This window comes from Ostrea edulis, chromosome 6 (assembly GCF_947568905.1).
Source record: "Ostrea edulis chromosome 6, xbOstEdul1.1, whole genome shotgun sequence".
Lineage (NCBI taxonomy): Eukaryota > Metazoa > Mollusca > Bivalvia > Ostreida > Ostreidae > Ostrea > Ostrea edulis.
The window spans coordinates 6215027-6237345 of record NC_079169.1 but is presented as its reverse complement, the minus strand read 5'-3'; the positions used below and the strand labels follow the sequence as shown (position 1 = coordinate 6237345).

Here is a 22319-nt window from a genome sequence, read left to right as displayed (position 1 = left end):
AAGTATATTGTTATTTCGGATTTCAAACGTTTCGGTTGAGCATCATTGAAGAGACATTATTTGTCGAAATGCACATCTGGTGCATCAAAATTGGTATCGTATAAGTTTTACACACTGGAGTCATCCACATTTGCTTCGTACTTGGATATTTTATTGAAAATGAATATCAGCGACAAACTAACAGTTCAGCGTTATTACAAACGGGATGATTTCAGCTACTCCATCGTCAACTTCCCATATTTATATAGCAATATTTCAATATCACCTTCATATGGTCTTCATCTTTCTCAACCGAATCGATAAACAAGAGCATCTTCTGTGTATGATCAGTTTTTAAATCGAGGCAGGCTACTGACAAACAAGTTGATGTTACAGGGGTTTAAATGATCTAGTTTGCCAATACAGGTGTTGTCTGGCCTGTTTTATATCTATTGCTAAGCCGTTCTTAGCACTCTGATTTTGACGGCGGATTGCTCCGTTCACCTGATCGATCAAAATATAGGGCTCACGGTTGGTGTGACCGGTCGACAGGGGATGCATACTCCTCCTAGGCACCTGATCCCACCTCTAGTATATCCAAGGGTTCTTGTTTGCCCAACCTTCTATTTTGTCTTCCATAAAAACCAGCTTAGCTAATAAAGGAACACTATTCGTGACCATGGGAACTCCAACATACTGTTGGAAGACCTGATCACCAAAGTTGTCAATTAAGAATATCAGCATCTTTTTGATATCAACTCCAGGGCGTTTGTGCGTAAAATCAGAGTTGTGTTTAAAATGTAAGTAATTTTTTGAGAGACTGATCACCAAATATGCATCTTTCCTATGCCCCTTGTTATTGAAGAAGCAAATTTCTATGATGTAAAAAGTGTCTTTAAGTTATCATGAGGAATGATCGTGTAAAGTATTGAAATGTCATACGTTTAAATGTTGATTTGAGAAAAACGTTTTGCGATTTCAAATTTACGAATTTTGTTGGGTTTTTTTTAGATGAAAAAAAAAATCTACATTCAATTTACCCTATTTCTGCCATATGTTGTTGCACAATACATTTGAAGTTTCTCCTTCTCAGCATTCAACATATCCGCGAGGAGCAAAGATAGGAGCTTGGTAGAACATTTGCTGGATCCAGCAGTGTATATTTGTAAGAGTTTCTGTGAAGTATAGAAATACAGTATAGGCACGGTATCCCATATCCATTCGCCCCATTGACCGAGATATCAAATATTTTTAAAACTGAAAAATAATTTTGAAGAATTTTATCTTTTGAAAGGGAAGTTGAGTAGAAGGAAGATTACAAACTGTGGAATTAATTATTAATTAGTCCGTTAAAAAAAAAACAAATGTACGATTGTAATAATGAGCATTACAAACAAAAGACAATGCTGTTACAAGCTTTGTCAGCTGGAACCAATACAATTTCCTCATGTATCCTATATATTTCTTTTATCACTTCTGGTTTACTAAACAAAGAAGAATAGATGGTAGGCAATTTTGTTTTAATATGTCTAATACGGGATTTTGATATTCCTCTTTTATCTAAAACAACAGGGTTTAACGGACAACTTTTAAATTATACTAAAACTGAAGATTCTTATTAGAGATACTGTCACTAAATATATATGTACTTGTCCTATGTAATGTACTTTTCAAATATTCTGAGAAACTGCATCATTACTGAGGGTATTTGGAGAGTACATGTGTATTTTCGGATCAATCTGCTATAGAACTATTACCGTCAGGAGATGGTACTATATTACATTGACCAATAATAACAATAAAAGAGCTTGTGGTTCGATTCTCCGTTCACCGGTCCGTATGGATGATTTCCAGACACACTATTGCTGTTGTCGTCGTCCTCATTATCTGTTTTCACGGTTTCTTCTCTGACGTACATTCCCTCAACCCGTTGGCAGTGATTGGTATATCTCAACAGATAAAACGGCTTCGTTTTTGGAAGTCGAATTTCCGTTAAGTAGGAACTGTCATTTCTGAAATTCAGCGAAAGTTGTTTTGATCAAAATGTCTACTAATTAGGCTTTGAACGTACTCCTCGACACCCGATACTAGCTCCAGTGTGTCCAGGGGTCTGCGCTTGTTCTTTCCGAATTCAGTATTCTTTATAGGATTATGGTCACTCTTCGTTATATTCAATTTTCATACCTTACAGGAAGGCACACAGCCATCGATGTTTTGGCGCGTGGTGCAGTAATAACTTTATGTGTGTTTCATGGGGGTTAAACATAGGGACTCGCAAAGAACATTCCGGAGATTATTAACTTTAGCAATTTATCAATAAACCTATGGATATGAGATAAATATTTTGGATAGTTTTGACAGTGAAAAAAATCAACATTTATTTCAACCCCTGTTGTATCCGTGTTTACAAGTTCAATTCATAAATAAAATCATGATTATGATAATATTCTATTTTCTTTTTCCATAGATTTACCTGCAACAGTAGTCAATTCTTGTATTCCAAGTAAAATTTCCACTTGGTAATTCTCCTCCTACTGTGTTTTTATTTCCAGAGTTTTCGTCATCCCAATGAACGCTTCCATTTTGGAAAGCTGGAATTACAAACCAGATATCGCGTAGATATGCAAAATAAATCCATATCATTAATACAGGATATATTTAGAGTTATTAGTCAAAAACAGTTCCTGGTACCCATAAGAGGGAGTAAGAATTTGCTATTGACCGCAGAAGTGCGATAAAAGATTTCACTAATAAGAAATAGACCATGTTTAATTACCTCCAGAAGGACATTCACTTCCATGCTTCAGAATACAGTAATTTCCACCGGGCCAATAACCCTCGTCATTAAAATCATCAAGATCCTTGGTGCAGTAAGAGAAATTCAGATTCCTTGGATTGGTCCCACTGATGCCTGAATAAGCATATTAATTTTCAAACGTAATGATTCTGCTTTATATCTATCTGAAATAATTTACAAACAAAATAACATCGTAAAGCTACTTCGGGAAATGGTTGACACTTGCATTGCACTGAGCTGTATAATTAGCTAGATGGAATAGAATGTCCCACAATTAGTACAGTTGTTGAACATAGATTGTGATATTTCATTTTTTTTCATGACTTATAGAATTCACATTCTTAAAGATTTACAAGACACAGTAAGTTTACAATATAAGTCAATGTCACATGATGAGTGCTTACAAAATGCTGCCTTAGACTATTTCCTCTCTTTGTTGTGTTCCTAGAGTATTACAGTGTAGTACTAAAGTGAATACATCTTTTTGTGTTCGCGTAAATCAAGGTGGGTCTATTCAAAAATTGATATTTTCTCTCTGACTCAGTTAATCAAATTCATACATTTGTAACATGTTCGAATTCCGTTCACTTTATTTGGAGTCCCTTCGAAAATTGCTCACTCATATTGAGATGTAATTAGCTGTAGGTGATGCACCAGAATTTAATCCTATGCAATCCGTACAGGAGTGTTGCAGTGATGGTTCTTTACTGTACCAACTTCAACAGGCACCTAAGGTGTAGGTCCACACTACTTTTTTTCTAAAAGTGTTATTTGTTTATTGTTTCTGTGTCTTCTTATGTATTTCTTATCATTTTAGAATCATAACGCTTTTTTGTTATAAAATATTTAAGAAAAAATCTTTGCATGCGCATTCACGAGTACATTGTATTTGTTTACTAAGGGGCGAGATCAAAACATCGATGTCGGATAAAAATCTGAATCCAAATTGTTAAGGGAGGGGTGGGGGTAAAAAACCCTTTAAGTTTCTGTACTCCGACATCGATTTCACTTTGGTGGGAAAAGAAAAAAGACAAGTGACTGTTAAAAACCACATAATAATTTGACATATTAATGAACATTTGATAGTTTTATTTGTGAATAAACAGTACAAAGGGTATACAGAGTGTTATTCATATTCGTATGGTTTTACTTCTTAATCAATTAGTTTCAACATTGATCTTTAGTTTAGTTTTAAGGGGTGGGGGATCTTGGTGAAAACTTTGAGAATTTAGTTTTTTGTCAGACATTGAATGTTTGATCTCGCCCCTAAGAAGCCTATATGGAGGTTATTGTTCAGAATTTCTATGACTGTCTACCAAAGAAATGATGTCCGTGTTCTACTTGGTTTTTATTATCGTAGTCTTCATTGTCCTGGTTTCTCCATCCTTCCATCCACCCTGATGGACATCCGGTCTGTGGCTTAACCAATGTATAGGTTCCCTTTGGCCATTTCACTGAAAAGAAATATATGATATGAGGTTTTCATTTAGATATTTTCCAATTACTAGTATATCAAAACAATTCTTATGATAAATTTCAATTTGTACATTGTTCATGAAGCCAAAATTTCAAGGTCTGTTATTGACAAAAACCAGAAAAATATTACACAGAAAATAAAAAACGAAAGAGATCTGGCCTGGATTTCTCGAAAAAAGATTAAGTCGAAACTTGGACTTAAGTATGGGGTTTTACTCAAATTTTTACTTTAGTTAGATTTTGTGTGTGGACATATTTGATCATCACAGTTGATTGTGCCGAGAGCATGTGCAGATGATGCTGTATTAATAATAAGAATTTTCATTCACATCTTCATACTTAGATATTTTATTGAAAGTAGATATTAGCGGCAAACTAACTCAACTTCAGGAAAAACGGGAGAGTTTTAGCTTCTCAATCGTCAACTTCCTATATTCATAACGAAGATGGCATTTTATTATTTTTAGATTTAAAAAAAGCCTTTGATACCGTAGAATAAAGTTTTATGATTGAAACCTTAAAAGCTTTAAATTTTGGAACAAATTTTATCAACTGGATTACAACCTTATACAATAAACCTTTATTTAGAGTAAAAAATAACGGTTACTTATCTAAAACTTGTAAAATGGTATTTGTCAAGGATGTCAAATATCAGCATTACTGTTCATCATCACAGCAGGGATGTTAGCTACAAGAATTAGATCTTCTGACATAATACATGGTTTTGAAATTGGAATTAACAAAGAGATAAAAATTATACAACATCCAGATGATTCCACAAGTCCCCTAAAGGACGTGCAATCAGTAAAACAAGTAATTAACACAGTAAAACCATCCTCTGGAGTCGCAGGTCCAAAGCTTAATCTAAAGAAATCGGAATGTATATTGCTAGGTTCTTTAAAAAATACATGTGAAAAGATTGTAGATGTAATGGCAACAAATAATCCAGTTAAAACACTTGGTATATTTATAGGACATAACAAAACATTGTGTCAAGAAAAAAATTGGATAGGAAAAATTAATCAAATTATTAGCATACTAGATCACTGGGGGAAAAGACATTTAACAATTTTTGGTAAAAAAGAAATAATCAATAATCCCATTATTTCTAAATGCGTCGATAATTCCCAATGAAATATTTAAGCAACTCAACAGAAAGATATTTAATTTCGTATGTAATAGCAGGGAAAGAATCAAAAGAAATACACTTGTTGGACAGGAATTGAAAGGTGGAATAAATATTATTGATGTTGAATCCAAGTTTTTCTCATTAAAAGCGTCTTGGATTGCACGTCTGCTAAGTACTAAATCCAGTCTCTTAACATTTCTTGAACATAAATTTCAAAAAGAAAATATATCCCTGAGATATATAATTAAAACAAACTTAAGAGATGTAAAAGAATATAAAGATATGACATTTCTGCCGTTGTTCTATAAAGAAGTAATTTGCGCTTTTAACAAAACCAAAATGATTAAAGATATCTCTATGACTACTTCGGACGAATTCTTATCTTTACCAATTTGGAAAAATAACCTATTTCAGTTAAAAAACCATCCAATTTATTTTCCCAATTGGGTCAAGTCAGAAGTTCTATACACCACAGACTTATATAATAACAATAGTGTATTTAGAGATTTAAAACAGTTTCAAGATTTAATCTCTCATAGAAAAAATATTATCTGTGAATACTATAATTTAAAAACAATGTTCAACCGCTTTACTTGTATATTTGACTGCAAAAAAGCTCCCTATATTAATATTAAAGACAACATGCATGTATTATTTAAAAGAAATAACTTTGTTAATATATTGAATATAAAATCATCTTTCTTCTATAACATATTAGTTGATAACAAGTTCATTAAGCCAATCAAAGAAAACTTTTGGACGGAAAAGTTTGGCTTTCCAAAATCTTTATGGAAGATAATTTAGCTCTTAAAAGTCGCAAACATTTCAGATAAACAAATATCAGAGTTTAACTATAAATTGTTACATTAACTTTTGTATAATAATCTGAATGTTAGCAAATGGAATCCAAATATACAAAAATATTGTGAAAACTGGTGAAATTGAAAACATAGAACACCTTATATATGCCTGCAGAAAGTCTAAAAGAATATGGAAAAGGATAAATAATGTACTAAATCTTGATATTTCTTGGAAACATGTCGTCATAGGCTTTTATAATGAAACAAATCTATCAGAGACTCTTAATGAAAAGTGAAGATAACGAACAGTGATCAATCTCATAACTCTTACAAGCAATACAAAATAGATAGTTGAGCAAACACGGACCCCTGAACACACCAGAGGTGGGATCAGGTGCCTAGGAGGAGTAAGCATCCCCTGTTGACCGGTCACACCCGCCATGAGCCCTATATCCTGATCAGGTAAACGGAGTTATCCGCACTCAAAATCAGTGTACCAAGAACGGCTTAACAATCGGTATGAAACACGTCATACAGCATTTGACGCAATGATAGGTTGTATTGACGATCTAGATCGTTATAACGACGATAGAATTTGCGAAATGCTGACTTCAATCGAGACTGTTGAAATTTTTAATTCTTTCATTGCACTGAAGATTTATAAATATAAAATGAAATATTTTTATTTCTTTCATTGCACTGAAGATTTATAAATATAAAATGAAATATTTTTATTTCTTTCATTGCACTGAAGATTTATAAATATAAAATGAAATATTTTTATTTCTTTCATTGCACTGAAGATTTATAAATATAAAATGAAATGTAGACTAACTGAAACCTCTTGTAACGGTGAAAATTTATATATCTAAGTGAAACGGGCTTTAAATACATATCAATTCATTGCAGAAAAATCGTATTCAAATATATGTACTAAAAATATATTTAAGAAAGTTTGTACAACTTTTCATACTTCTTGATTTAAATTTTGTATATGAGAGGCCCGGTGTGGAAGGAGACGACTCCTTCACAGTTTGTTTACCTGGAGGCAATTGGACTCTTGATGCATGTGGTAGTGTGCCTTACGGGTAAATGAAGGCAGCCTTTCATGTGGTAAACAATAGTTTTGTTTTTGTGTATTTATGAATAGGTATGACATGACAATTCAATCTAACAGTAAACTATTGTAAACTTTATTGCATAAAATTGTATTATATATTGAACTACAAATTCATTATTTGAATATGTAGAACATTGTTGCTGTAAGGAAATAATGTTGATAAATGATTTATATATTAAATTTTTAAAAATGAAGATGTGAAATGGCATTTTTTTTTAAACTTCCTATATTCATGTTGCAATATTCCAAACTCCGTTTACCTGATCGGGATATGGGATTCACGGCGGGTGTGACCGGTCGACAGGGGCTGCTTGCTCCTCCTAGGCACCTGATTCCACCCCTGGTGTGCCCAGGGGTCCGTGTTTGCCGAACTCTCTATTTTGTATAGCTTATAGGAGTTATGAGATTGATCACTGTTCGTTATCTTCGCCTTCCATTATAGGAGTTATGAGATTGATCACTGTTCGTTATCTTCGCCTTCCATTATAGGAGTTATGAGATTGATCACTGTTCGTTATCTTCGCCTTCCATTATCACCTGCATATTGTGTTTCACTGATGTGTGCGGCAGAGGACATTTCAAACTTTTCCATTTTATAAAGTTATAGAAGAAACTGAACAATTACGGAGGGAAAAAGAACAACATTTCATTCATTTTAACTCGAAACTCAATGGATAATTCACTATCAATATCACATGTATTATTGAATGCATGATGTTTTGAAAACTGAAATGGTTATAAGAATGTGGATGTGTGTTACACATTATCATATGTATAACTACTTTGATGAAGCAAACAAAAGTAAATTTTGAAAAACTCTCGAAGAAATCAAAGTAGTATGAAAGATGAAGATAACAAACAGTGATCAATCTCATAACTCATATAACCAATACAAAATAGATAGTTGGACAAACACGGACCCCTGGATATACCAGAGGTGGGATCGGGTGCCTAGAAGGAGTAAGCATCCTCTGTCGACCGGTCACACCTGTCATGAGTCCTTTGTCTTGATCAGGTAAACGGAGTAATCCATAGTCAAAATCAGTGTACCAACAATCGGTATGAAACACGTCAGACAGCATTTGACCCAATGAAAGGTTGTATTGGCAAACTAGATCGTTATACCGACCATAGAATTTGCGAAATACTGACTTTAAACGAGACTGTTGAAGCCCATGGCACATTAACTTGTTTGTCAGTACTCTGCCTCAATTCAAGAAATGACAATACAAAAAGAAGCTCTTGTGTATCGAATCAGTTGAGAGATATAAACACCATACACTGTATGCAGATGATAATGGAATATTACTAAATAAATATAGGAAATTGACGATGGAGAAGCTGCAATCATCACGTTTGTCATAAAATTGAGTTGTTAGTTTCTCGTTAATATCTACTTTCAATAAAATATCTAAGTATGAAGTAGACGTGCACGAATCTGTGGTGTCCTTTATTTCGAGTTCACAGGGATACATCAAATCGACATATCAATGAAAATTATTATTGTTAATAGATACATGTAAAACGTCATCAATATATCTTAATGTCGAATTGAAAGCCACAGCAAGGGATTCTTTCTTGTCACGTAGAAGTTTTTGAATAAATTCCGATTCACAGGAATAGAAAAACAGGTCAGTTTACAACGGATCATAATTCGTGTCCATGGAAATTCCAACAAACTGTTGGAAGACTTGATCACCAAAGACTACGAAGATATTGTCAATGAGGAACTCCAGTATATTTTTTTTATTTCAACTGATTGATGTTTTCCGCCACACTCAACAATTTTTCAGTTATCTGGTGGCGCCCAGTTTCTATTGGTGGAAGAGAGAACCCAGATACAATGTACCTGGGAAGAGACCACCGACCTTCCGAAAGTAAACTGGGAAACTTCTCACTTACCGGCGTGAGCGGGATTCAAACCCGCGCCGACAGAGGTGAGAGGCCGCGTGATTTTGAGCGCGATGCTCTAACCACTCGGCCACGGAGGCCCCTCTATATTTCAACTCCAGAGTACTTGTGTTTGGAATCAGAGTGGTATTTTGGATGACTGATTACTAGATATGAATATTTCTGTTTTCCATTTTTGTTACAGAAGCAACTGTCTATGATGTCAAAAAGTCTAGTCTTTAATTTATAGTGAGAAATGGACGTGTAATGTGTTGAAAAGTCATACGTTTTGATATTGTTGATTGAGAAACGTTTTCCGATTTCAAATTTACTAATTTATTTTAGAATGTTTTAGAATCATCATTTGATTTACACCACTTCGGGCATATGTAGTCGCACAGTACGTTTGAAGTTTCTCCTTCACAGTTTTTAATATTTTCGTGAGGAGCAAAGATAGGGGCATGGTACATGTAGAACACTTACTGGATCCAGCAATGTATCTTTGTTTGTAAGGGTTTTATGAAGTTTAGAAATCATATATATATGACCGGTCGACAAGAGATACTAACTCCTACTAGGTACTTGATCCCACCTGGTATATTCAGGGATCCGTATTTGCAAACTCTCTATTTTGTATTGCTGATAGGAGTTATGAGATTGATCACTGTTCGTTATCTTAACATTTTATATACTGCAGAGTACAACTTCTTTACAGAAAAAATACCCATCTATTTATATGTGTATAGACGCTTTTGAATAATCGGAGGTTTTTTATAAGGTAATCGCGGGTGACATGTTGTTATGAAATGTAAGAGCATTTTTTAATTTGTTTACATTTAACGAAAATGAAAATTGATGGGATCCAAACCCCAGGGCTGCCATTGAAAAAGAAAATGTAATTGATGTATCAAATTGATTACTTGTATACTTATTGTTCGAATTGTAAATTCTATATCTCTTCAGTCATACTGCACAGGAAGGAAATAGTCACATTTTAAACTTTACCTCATGCATATTTTCATTAAATTGTTACATTGATAAATTTGAAACGTTCATTTCAATACTGATGGCGAAAAACACGCATTCTCCCTTGCTCTGGTCACATAATAGAATTAGAATTATTCGTTTATCGCTACAAGATCTGTTTTATTTGAATCTAATTCGTGATACACGTACTATCAATATTCGTAGACTTTCAGAATGCCTGTTCACTTTACCTTCTACGCTGCGGTATTCCCATCCGCTTCCATTGTAGTCATCTGCTATTTCACTTTCGCCCAGAAATTTTCTAAGGAGTCTGCAATGCATTAGACTTGAACTATACAAGTATCCTACACAGATTGGGTCGTTTGTGGAGCATTCAATGGCACAGGCTAGGTGGGATAAGTTCTCGAAGAAATTAAAGTAAAACGAGATATTCTTAGGAAGAACCCCATCAAATAACGGCTCTTTTTGATAACGCACTTGTTTCAGACCTCTTGTGGGCCCGGTCTGTAAAAGAATAAACACCATGCTGTTATAAAGAATTTTCTTTCTGTAGCAGAATAAACACCATGCTGTTATAAAGAATTTTCTTTCTGTAGCAGAATAAACACCATGCTGTTATAAAGAATTTTCTTTCTGTAGCAGAATAAACACCATGCTGTTATAAAGAATTTTCTTTCTGTAGCCCATCATATCTATCTTTCCGAGAAAGGGCGCGAAATGTGGTGATGTTTCCTCTGTTTGTGCTTTAAATATCTTCTACCTAAAGAGAATAACACTATGCTATATTACTGTTATTTATATATTTCCCAAGAGATGGACGCTTGTATTATTGATGATATGAAAAAGATTTAATCAGAGTTAATTTACATGATAACCAAAGCATTCTTTTTAATTTAAATTCTGTAGTAGACGTAAACGTAGGATTTACGATTATTTTTACGCGTACGGAAGCTGCAATGCGTTTAAGAAAGGGAGTAAGTGCTCTCGTAAATGTAGTAGAAATCGTAGATTTTGACGCAGAATGTAATTCAAAAGCCCACAGATTACAAATTTTGCTTCAAAATTGTTAAGTAAACCTACTTTTTTGGCCTCTGCTTATTTAGATGAGGTAAGCTTTGACGTAAATGTAAGTCAGAAGGAGTCCAATTATTCCTTCATGCACTGGTATGGTTTTCTCCCTACTTCTTTTATCCATAGAACATTTTTCCAAATTTCATGCAAATGTCGCTATTTCTCCCAACGTGAAAGGACCAGGCCCTTGAAATCAAGACCTTAAAAACTGTGAAAGTGTAAATTGATACACACTACCATAACACATGTATTGATTTACATACAGATAGGTTTTTAGCTCTTCTGGGCCGAAGGCTCAAAGAGCTAATCATATGGCCATATGTCTGGCGTTCGGTGTGCGTCAACTTTTTAGAAAAAGGGCTATATCTCAAGAACCCCTTAGCCAATTTATGTCAAATTTGTCACAGGGTATCCTTGGCCCAAGGGCTTTCATTTGTACTAAAACTAGGGTTGTGACCCTTTAACAAGGGGAGATAATTAGGAAAATGCAAACAAAAGTAGTGGTTGCTAAAAAATCTTCTTCTCAAGAACCAATGGGCAAATTATCATCAAACTTATGCATAAGGATGAGGATAGGTTGTAGATGAAAAATTATTCAAGACATCATCCTGGGGCAAAGGGTGATGTCTCAAGGTCACTTCAAAGTTGACCTTAAATTTTGTTTTGTTAAAACTTTGATATTTTGCTTAGTATAAGGACTAGGATCATCAAATTTTGTCAGTTGATGCATCTTAGGACCTAATATCATATTGTCTCAAAAGTAGGTCATGGTGACCTACTTTTTGAATTTCGCAGGTAATTATTATTAAATGGATTTTGATGCATATCTTGGACACTTTTGAGTTTATGACCATCAAAAGTTGTCAGTTGATGGATCATGGGACCTTGAAGTGCGTCATGAGAAAAGTATGTCACCATGACCTACTTTTTGAATTTTATGGCTAATCATTTATGAATACATTTTAGGCTGTTATTTCAGATACCGAGAGGTTTAGAATAATCAAACCTTGTAAGTTGATGCGTATAGAGGCCTCGAAACATATTTATATAAAAAAAGTAGATCACAGTGACCTACTTTTTGAATTTTGCAGACATTCAAATTTCACATTTTCAATTTTAGATGCATATTTTGGACACTAAGAAAGCTAGGATCATCAAACTTTGTCGGTTGATGCATCTTGAGTCTTCATAGTTTGTTGACCAAAAAATAAGTCACCGTGACCTACTTTTGGAATTTGACGGCTATATTTTAATATTTCAGATACTATTTGACTTACAATTATCAAACTTTGTCAGTTGATGCATCTTGAGTCTTTGGAGTGTGTCGACCAAAATGTAGGTCACTGTGGCCTTCTTTTGGAATTTGACGGCTATATTTTAATACTATTTGACTTGTCAGTTGATGCATCTTGAGTCTTCAGTGTGTCGACCAAAAGTAGGTCACCGTGACCTACTTTTGGACAGTTACATTTGAATTTTCAGGTACTATTTGACTTAACATCATCAAATTTTGTTAATTGATGAATCTTGGTTAATGAGAATTTTTGCCCGTTCTACAATGTATCAGAAGAGCGATTCTAAGCCCATGGGCCTCTTGTTTGTTTTTGTATTTGTCATTTTATGTTATAATGTATACTTTATTTGTAGGAGTGAACATAAAAAGCAACAAAAGGTGGTTGCTGCTGCAGATGATGTCGAAACTCTCAACATTATTCAAACTGAACCAACGATGACATCTTTTTCCACGCAGACGAGCATAACAGAAATCATATCTGCAGGCACACAGTGGATAGATCCCACACTACATGAGCATGAATATGCTAGGCCGTGCATTCCAGGAGCCAGGGATACAGGAACACAGACGAGACCCAGTGAGACCGAGGACAAAGGAGTAAACTGTAGCACTCTGCATATACGCCTCACCACTGCTGACATATCATCTGACTCCTTAGCCTTGTTATACACAGGACTGCCTTTAAAGATTTTCAGAACAATTGTGAGTGTAATGCAAAATATGGACGACCCATTGAAGTCTACCATGCCTGTTTCAGAACAAGTTTTGTTGGTGCTAATGAAATTGAGGCTAAATCTACTGTTTGCAAATCTTACCAATAGATTTGGAATATCCGATGCACCATTTTCAATCAAAGACTCTCTTTTATGGCTTCAAAACTAAATTTTTTTTAATTGTTTGGCTTCCACGTGAAACAATTAGAGACACCATGCCAAACTCTTTTCGTGATAACAAAAACTACAGTCATAATTGATTTCGCTGAAACTTTCATTCAACGAGCAAAAAACTTGAAGACAAGGGGAGAAACATATAGCCACTACAAGTTAAACAACACAGGAAAGTATTTGGTTGGTATTGCACCACATGGACATATTATGTTTATATCGAAAAATGCTGGAGGAATATCTAGTGATAAAGCAATTGTGGAAGAATCTGGCATTTTAAACTACCTTCTTCCTGGGGATGAAATTATGGCGGATCGAGGTTTTACCATTGAAGACTTATACTCTTTCCCCTGAAAGTGAAACTTCATACTCCAGCTTTTACAAAATATAAAGACCAACTTTCAGAAGAGGAGACGAATTGCGACTGTATGGGCTATTAGACGTTTAACAGTGTCTTAGTCAGGTAGTTCCGTGACCTCTGTAAAGAAACTCAGTGACTACTTGTTGATTGTTTGTGCTGCATTGGTTAATCTGAGATCTGACCTTATTAAAGATGAAGATGACTAACTGACGGTTATAGTGAACTTTGAAACTCTAGTCAGCTTCACTAATGTTAATGATACATGCATTAACATATTGTAATATTATATTATATACAAGTTCATAATGTTATATTTTTTCACAGCCTTGAAATATCTTAAATGCCAAAGTACTTTGGACATATATTTGTTTAATCTTTGTAAATTACAACCATATTTGAAAATTCAATTTCATTGATATGATATATTGTATATTAAAGTAATACTAGCTCTTATTTTTGGTGTAGAATTGTTTTTACTATTTTAATGACAGAAATAATGTACGAACTATATGCGGAAATCTGGGAACTCACCCCCAAGACAAGTCGCTCCCGTGATCTGGGAACTCACCCCCAAGACAAGTCGCTCCCGTGATCTGGGAACTCACCCCCAAGACAAGTCGCTCCCGTGATCTGGGAACTCACCCCCAAGACAAGTCGCTCCCGTGATCTGGGAACTCACCCTCAAGACAAGTCGCTCCCGTGATCTGGGAACTCACCCCCAAGACAAGTCGCTCCCGTGATCTGGGAACTCACCCCCAAGACAAGTCGCTCCCGTGATCTGGGAACTCACCCCCAAGACAAGTCGCTCCCGTGATCTGGGAACTCACCCCCAAGACAAGTCGCTCCCGTGATCTGGGAACTCACCCCCAAGACAAGTCGCTCCCGTGATCTGGGAACTCACCCCCAAGACAAGTCGCTCCCGTGAGAAATAGTTCCCGTAAACATCAAAAATGTTTTAACACCTTTCAAAATAAATGAGTACGTGCTATCGGCTAAAGCAAATGACAGTTTGAATTCATCAACATCAAATTAATTAAGGTCTTCCGTAACAACGGAAGACCTTCTACTGATTGTGCTGGTTAAGATTATTCTTATTATTCTTTTCTTTTTTCTTTTTCCTAGACGCTAACTTTGAAGCTTCATATCTCGTTCATTTCTGCATGGAGTTTGCTCAAATTTTCAGGGTTTATAAACTTTACAGAACGATTTTAAAATCATGTACTACATTTCAGAAATTCCTTTCTGTTCACGAGTTATTCCCATTTTAATGAAATTTTAGGGGCTTTGGTTTCCAGACAAAGGCTCCGAGACTGTATAAGCTTGAGCAGAAAATGCATTGGAAATGAAATGTAGGAGCATTGTAGTTGTGCACATCGTTTTTTGTTTTTTGATTACAGCGTTCGAAATGGTGGTTGACAGGGTCAAAAAATTAGGACGCCAAAAGGAGTAAAAAATTATACATATTTTCCTTTATATCTTTTAAACTAAAAATATTTTGTTAAGACGTGTAAAACAAAAGTTGTGCAAAATGTTAAGAGCTTTCTTTTGATATCCCTTAAATTAGGGATCTGGGGATCTTCAAAGTTTTCGCTTTATAACTCAAAAACGGTAAATATTTCGATATGACTTTCGCGGGAAAAGTTGTTCTTTAACATCTTATTGATCTCATAAACATAATATTTTGCTCGAGTATTGTGTTATATATGAGTAAAAAGCTTGACCCGCAAAAAGGTAACCGTATCATTAGGTAGGTGAAGGGGGGGAAATATGCGTATAACTTAAATAAACTTGCTTTAATTGATAAATCTGACTTCATGAAATGCTAATATTCTTTTAAAATAAAGTTTTAACGTGATCTATGGTTCCTTTAAAAATCATCTATCGACAACTTTCTGTTTTTATTATTTAGTAGCTTTAATATAAGCAATCGTTCCAAAGAAAGAAAGAGGAAAAGGTTATCTCTTCTACGTTTGTTATTAAAACAACGATATATTTAATTGAAGAAACAAACCGTCAAGCATAGAATAACTCAGTCATTAACTACACGCATCTTACATACACCGCGGGGTTTGTTTTTGTTTACAATTACGTAACCGCCTCGAGGAACCATCGCGTGTGAACCAGGGCATGTACAGAGAGTAAACATTGTCGTCCTAAATATAACACAGAATGTTATGTTTTTGATCATATTGGATTTTTCGAATAATTCAGTCTTTCCGGGGATGTATATACTTGTTTATACGTCCCTGGTCTTACGTTTGATTTGTTTTAAATTCAAAACTCTAGAGCATTGAGTCAGGCATCAATTTTAAGATCTGCAATTTAATATACACTACAGTTCGTTTCTCAATCATGTCTAATTGAATGTGTGTTTAATATCGGAGATTCATCGCTGCTGGACTAGCAATCTGTGATTTCACGTTACTTTAACTGAACACACAAGCTTTACTCAAATTCTTCATTGTGAAAAAGAAAATGAATACATTTTACAAACATAACGAATTATTTCTGAACATGTTTTGAAATCAATAGTTTATAATCATGATTAAACCAAATCTAAACATGCGTATAGAATATTCAGAAACCCATGGCCGACCAGTCTCATTTCAAATGATTTGTTGTTTTATTGTATAAAAAGAATGACTTTGATTAAGCATTGATTCAGAACTCCTGGTCCAAATTATGTAACTTCGGCACGTGCCCCTGGCGTGAAATTCATACGCGACTTCTGTGCGCACTGTGTACATAATATACCTACATGTATTTACGCAGATAGATATTAAAGTTAAATAAAATATTCAAGATTTGAGAGCAATTTATTTGATTTGTATGTATAAATAATTCAAACTCGATGAATTATTCTCTTCAGTCTGAATATTATGCTATCATAATTTTGTTGTATGATAAAATATTGGTAACAGCTATAAACCTTTATTGTATGTCCTGAGCCATAAATTTCATAAATTTAAATAGTAAATTTTTCTTCATTATTGGGACTGAAAAGTTGCTGAAAGAATTTAATCCCACATACAAGCGCGCCTCAAAAGACTGATTCGTGGAATGAGATCATACACGCATGTACTCGAGTAGTATAAATTTATTAAACACCTAACGATAAAAATTTATAGTACACCTTTATAGCTTCATTTCAATGATATATATTAAATTCTCAAACTATTTCATAATTACATATGAGAAGTCAGAATCGCCAGCGTAGCCAAACTACTTATATCGTTACAGTACTTATCTTCCTGTCACAGTACAGTTGATTATTTTCTTTCTAAAAACTTAACTTGTATTCGTCTTTTGTAAAATCACTGGATAAGTATTTCAAATAATTTTTCCCGGGGTGATGTTACGTATAACATATCAAGAGGGAAAGAAGGCGAAAGTTAGATCCCACACACACATACTCATGTACGGTTCCTGTATCAAATGTCATTTAATTTTCTACGTTTTATTTACAATATCAATCACAATTTCTCTTGTCTTAATTATCACAAACTGTGAAACACGAAATCCATGCATGCATGGTGCTACATGCATATGAGCACCTGTCAATTAACAAGAATCATTTCCCACGTTATAGAAAAAATATATATTTAAACACTGTTGGGAGACTGGAGCTGCTGTGAATTTACCGCACCGATGTATCTGCAGACTGTATGATATATCAGGTAACAGAGTATGTCTGAAAATTCTGTATTTGAAATTATCATCCATTACAGAGAATAAAAAGAGTTTTGGTTATTGATCTTGACAAATGACAGATCATACCTTCCTAGTTACAGGAATCAAGTTCGAAGTTTTTATGTCACACAGCTCCGACGGAAGACCTCTCGTTGTTTTGCAACGAGCTTTGCTCTAGTTAGGTATTCTAATTGCAATGCTAAGCTTTCTATCAATGTTGATAATCTGACAATTAAACATGATTATATGGTAAAATCAATAAAACATGAGATCCTCAAGATCATTCACTAGATCGTAATGTTATTGCACTGAAACATTTATATGACAAGATTGAATTTGAATTATTAATTCTAAAAAATTTGTAGGGTGTATAGGAACAAATCTTCAAGAATTAAATTTAGACAAACGAGAGATATTTCACTGTGAAACATAATTAATTACTCGTTTTGTACCTCTTTGAATATGCCAATAAAATTTATGAAATATGGAATTAGCAGAATGTATTGCTGTGGCAAAAATGTGTACAATATCAGCGACAGTAGTCAGATATTGAATCGAACACTGTCTTTGATGGAGTTTTGGACAAAGGATGGATTATATTGATTTTCTAAAGTTATTGAAGGGTCAAGCTGCATGGTGCTTTTCTTAAGTTTTGTCACAATCACATCATGGGTATTCTATAATGTTGCAGGAAAATACGCTTATGCTTTCAACACAGTTATGTTGAAACCTTGTACATGTATGCAAAAATATATTTTCATTATACCTCCAAACGAAAAGCAAGGTTTTGATTTATTAATGCTAATAATTTACTTCAACTACATTTAATTTAAAAAAAAATCGGATTGCAACATTCTAACATAAAGTGGCACGTGAGTTGAGCATCGAGATGCTGAAGTTTTGTGGATTTTACATGTACAATAGTTTGATAAATTTGAGTGAAGATCAGGCAAAATATTTTTCCCGGTTCCCTGTTTCTACATGTGTATTGACCTTATTCATAGTTTTTGTCTTTTTCTTTGTACAATTAAAGATTACCTTCCTGCTTCAAAAGGAAGAGATCATTGTGATACTAATGCGTTTTAAAATAGCTCTAATTTTTCTTCAGTTTTTCTATTTTTAGAATCCTCTTCATCGCATCCTCCCCCATTGTCGGTTACCCACGGGTGCTTCTAATAGATTCTCTCCATATGAGGGAGCGTGAGTGGACTCAAAACCGTGGTTTGCGACGGTGATCCTCCAAGTACTTCAGAACAGAGGCACACTAGAAGACTGCAGTATTGATTGGAAATAATGAATTGTGATTCAAAAATGTCCACTTCTGTTGCATGAAAAGGAAAAACATCCAGGGAAACTACATCAACCAGGTCTTGATACCAGCAAAGCCAAGTACCTGAATGAAACGATCGCTGAGATTGAATATCATGTATTTATCCCAAAACGGCGTTTTCAATTTTTGATCCGGTTCTTGGTGTCTGACACTGTTCTTCATATCCGAATACCCAGAGTGGTATTTAAAACATTACCAGTGTATAAGCGTTTTCAATGATTTCATCATGTAAAACAAATAAAGATATTTTAGGCAACTTGTAACATGGTCTGGTTCCCGCCCCCCGCCACTCATTGACCACTCGTTTTGGGGACCACCAAAACGAGTGATCAATAAGTGACGGGGCCGACCTATATGTGACAATATCAATATGTGGAACCTGTGTACTATAATTAGCCGGCAAAATAAAATCAATTGTTACCTGTGAATTGTTTTAACAAATTTTTATTACCTGTGTAAAAAGTTTTCATCATCAGGGATTTAACTGTAAAATAAAATTCGAGACTACTGTTCTATATAACCCACAGAATACCACATTATGGCCCAATCGGAACTCCTCGAATGTCTCGCGCAATCTATGTCGAGTGCGCGAGACATTCGAGGAGTTCCGATTGCATTATGGCCCCCAAGCATGCGCATTAGCTGCTAGAACACTAACATAAATGCTATCGCCTGAGGGCGCTAGCAATAAATAGGGTATATTGATGTTTTCCAAAAATAAGGTTTAGATTACGTTCTTAAACGCCGTTCATATTCCACGAACGAGTACTCTAAAGTTGATTTTTTTTAAATGCTTGAGTTCCTAATTAGAATTATCTATGTAGTCTTTTGAGGTCAGTCTTCAAATAAATAGTCTGTTCGAATTTCCAATGGGAAGCAATCAAACTGTGTTCCTTTATTAGCTGAGTTGTCTTATATTTTTATGAAAAAGAATTTATCTAAAAGATATTACACCAACAGAAGATTATCTTGTTGTCGCTTTCAACTCGACATTTAGTTTAATCGACGGTGTTTTACATATACGAGTAAACATCTTCTTGGCACACTGATTTTGACTACGATAACTCCTTTTACGTGATCAAGATCTAGGGCTCATGGCGGGTGTGACCGATCGACAGGGGATGCTTACTCCTCCTAGACACCTGATCCCACCTCTGGTATATCCAGGGGTCCGTGTGTGCGCAACTTTCTATTTTCTATTGCTTATAGGAGTTATGAGATTGATCACTGTTCGTTATCTTCGCCTTTCATGAATGATATCCATTTTAATTCATATCGACTCGATGTACATGTATTCCACTGAATTCGGAATAAAAGTAATATTGAACATCTGCTTCATGCATGCGCGGATCTAAAGGGGGTCGGGGGTCGGGTCCGGACCCCCCCCCCCTTGGAATTTGCAAAGATAAAAAAAAATACAATATAACGATTTATAAGAAAAATGAGTTATATCACGGGTTCGATTTTGTGAAAAGGTTCGACCCCCCCCCCCTGGAAAAAATTTATGGATCCGCGCCTGGAGCCTTCACGTTATTCCGAACATATAAGTTACTGACAAACTTGCTACTCACTTTTATGACAAACGAATTGACTTCAGCTATTTTCAACTTCCCGTCTTTATGTAGCAATATTCCATTTTCACTTGCACCCAGTGTGTACGTCTCTCTTCTGATTCCGTAGGTGGAAGTATGTTCTGCGTATGATCAATTTTGAAACTTAGGCAGACTACTGACAAATACGATGATGTTATAGAGGTTTCAACAATTCGTTTTACAGGTTGAGAAATTATAATGCCCATTTAAGGGTATTATTGCTATTGTATAGAGCGGTATTTACTACGAACCACTCTTTAATCCGATCAATGAATACTAAAGTAGCAAAAGCAAAACATGCTGTTTACTATGTGTGTACATTTTACTACAAACACGTGCGAAAGGTCGATTTATAACGATTGATCACGTTGACTGCTGTAAATCCAATTGAAAGCAATTTCATATGGGGGGGGGGGGGGTGGTTATATACTAATAAATATATTCCACGGTCAAATTTATAAACAAAGAAGTTTTCCATTTAGAACAGCACTGTGACTTTTTCGGATAGCCTTAACTGAGCTGTGCGTTTTCTTCTACAGACTTAGCTTAATTTGATGATAGGGCATTAGTGGAGAATTTAGAGGGGTAAGGGGGTTGTACAGTTCTAACAAAAATGGGTTTTGTCATTTTGGGTTCTTCATCCCCTTTTTTGTTGGGGTTCGGGTCAGAAAAGATACAAATTTGGTCAAAACCCCACTCGGGTGACTCCCCTTTGAAAACTATTTGGATCCGTCCAGCTAACATTGACAGCGGACAAAATGTAATATCAAGATAAGTGGTGGGGAATATTTGCTTTCTTTAAATTGTTTCTTATTTTTTACAATCAATCTAAATATGCATGTTCATGTGAAATAAATTGTGGACGAATTTGAAAAAGTACATGTACCTAGACAAAATTAGTCATTGGTTTCAGTGTTTTACGTGATTTGGGATTCTTTTGAAGTTAGTGCTTATTCGTACCCTTTGCTATGATTTATTTATTCCAAATTAGGGCCCTCTTGGACATATAGCATCCATGATTGTTAATAATACATATGAAAAATTTCAATGTGCAATGTTTATGAAAATATGATAAAATAATGATAAAAAGAAGGGAGAAAAAAGCATAATATGCACTATTAGTATGAACTCAAATAATGTTCATTACATGAAACATTTTGAACATTACAATACTTAATGTATTATATGTAAGTACCACCGTGTATCCTCAGGGGCGGATCCAGGAATTGCAGTTACGGGGAGCGCCACTTTATGAGGCAGGGGGGCTGGGGCCGTCTTGAGGCGAAGTCCTGGTGTGGGTCCAGGGGACGAAGCCCCCGGAAGCTCCTAGAAATTACAGATTTTATAGGGCTTGGAATATGTTTCCTATTTAGTCATTTGTACTATTTTCTATCATTTTTTATAAGGTGAAATTAATAAAATGAAGCAAATTTTAAGGGTTTTTCGAAAAAATTATGTTCTCCCAATAAAGTAATTCAAGAAATCAAAAGATTTTGTCATTTATTTCTCCGGGAGTGGAAGAAATTATTGCTTCTTTTATCGTTTAGTACATTTTTCTAAACAAGATACCACGATTTACCTTAAATTTGAAAATTTTAGGGGGGGGGGGGGCGCCGCCCCCCTTAAATCCGCCACTGATCCTAATGCTAAAAAACAAAACATACAACAATATACAGTTAAGGAAAAGTTTGAATCAATGGTACTAACAATTTTCTCTAAAGGTGATTTTGATAGAACTTCAAGCCTTCGCCATTTGCTGACCGACATCATAACCTTAGTTTATGAGGATCAGTGATACGTATAGCGTAAACACATTTAATGTCCCTGTATTAACATATTACATTTTATTTCGTGCGCTAATTTCACAATAGTAAAAGGGGGAGGGGCAATTTTTCCGTAATTTTATTTAGAATTTGCAA

General features: G+C 34.9%; 1 protein-coding gene across 2 annotated transcripts; it reads right to left on the bottom strand.

Annotated features, from left to right (window-relative positions):
• Positions 1-1482: 1482 nt before the first annotated feature.
• Positions 1483-21997, bottom strand: LOC125656701 (uncharacterized). 2 transcript variants are annotated; one of them, XM_056141399.1, is made up of 7 exons: positions 21596-21997; positions 20380-20501; positions 10409-10938; positions 4093-4230; positions 2756-2890; positions 2453-2570; positions 1483-1991 (listed from the first exon to the last, which is right to left on the bottom strand). In XM_056141399.1, exons 3-7 carry the CDS (start codon positions 10701-10703, stop codon positions 1757-1759), a joined length of 921 nt encoding a protein of 306 aa, XP_055997374.1. In that variant the 5' UTR covers positions 10704-10938; positions 20380-20501; positions 21596-21997; the 3' UTR covers positions 1483-1756. The 2 variants fall into 2 exon arrangements, with proteins under 2 accessions (XP_055997374.1, XP_055997375.1); XM_056141400.1 differs by lacking the exons at positions 20380-20501; positions 21596-21997 and adding an exon at positions 11259-11517.
• Between the last annotated feature and the right edge of the window lie 322 nt (positions 21998-22319).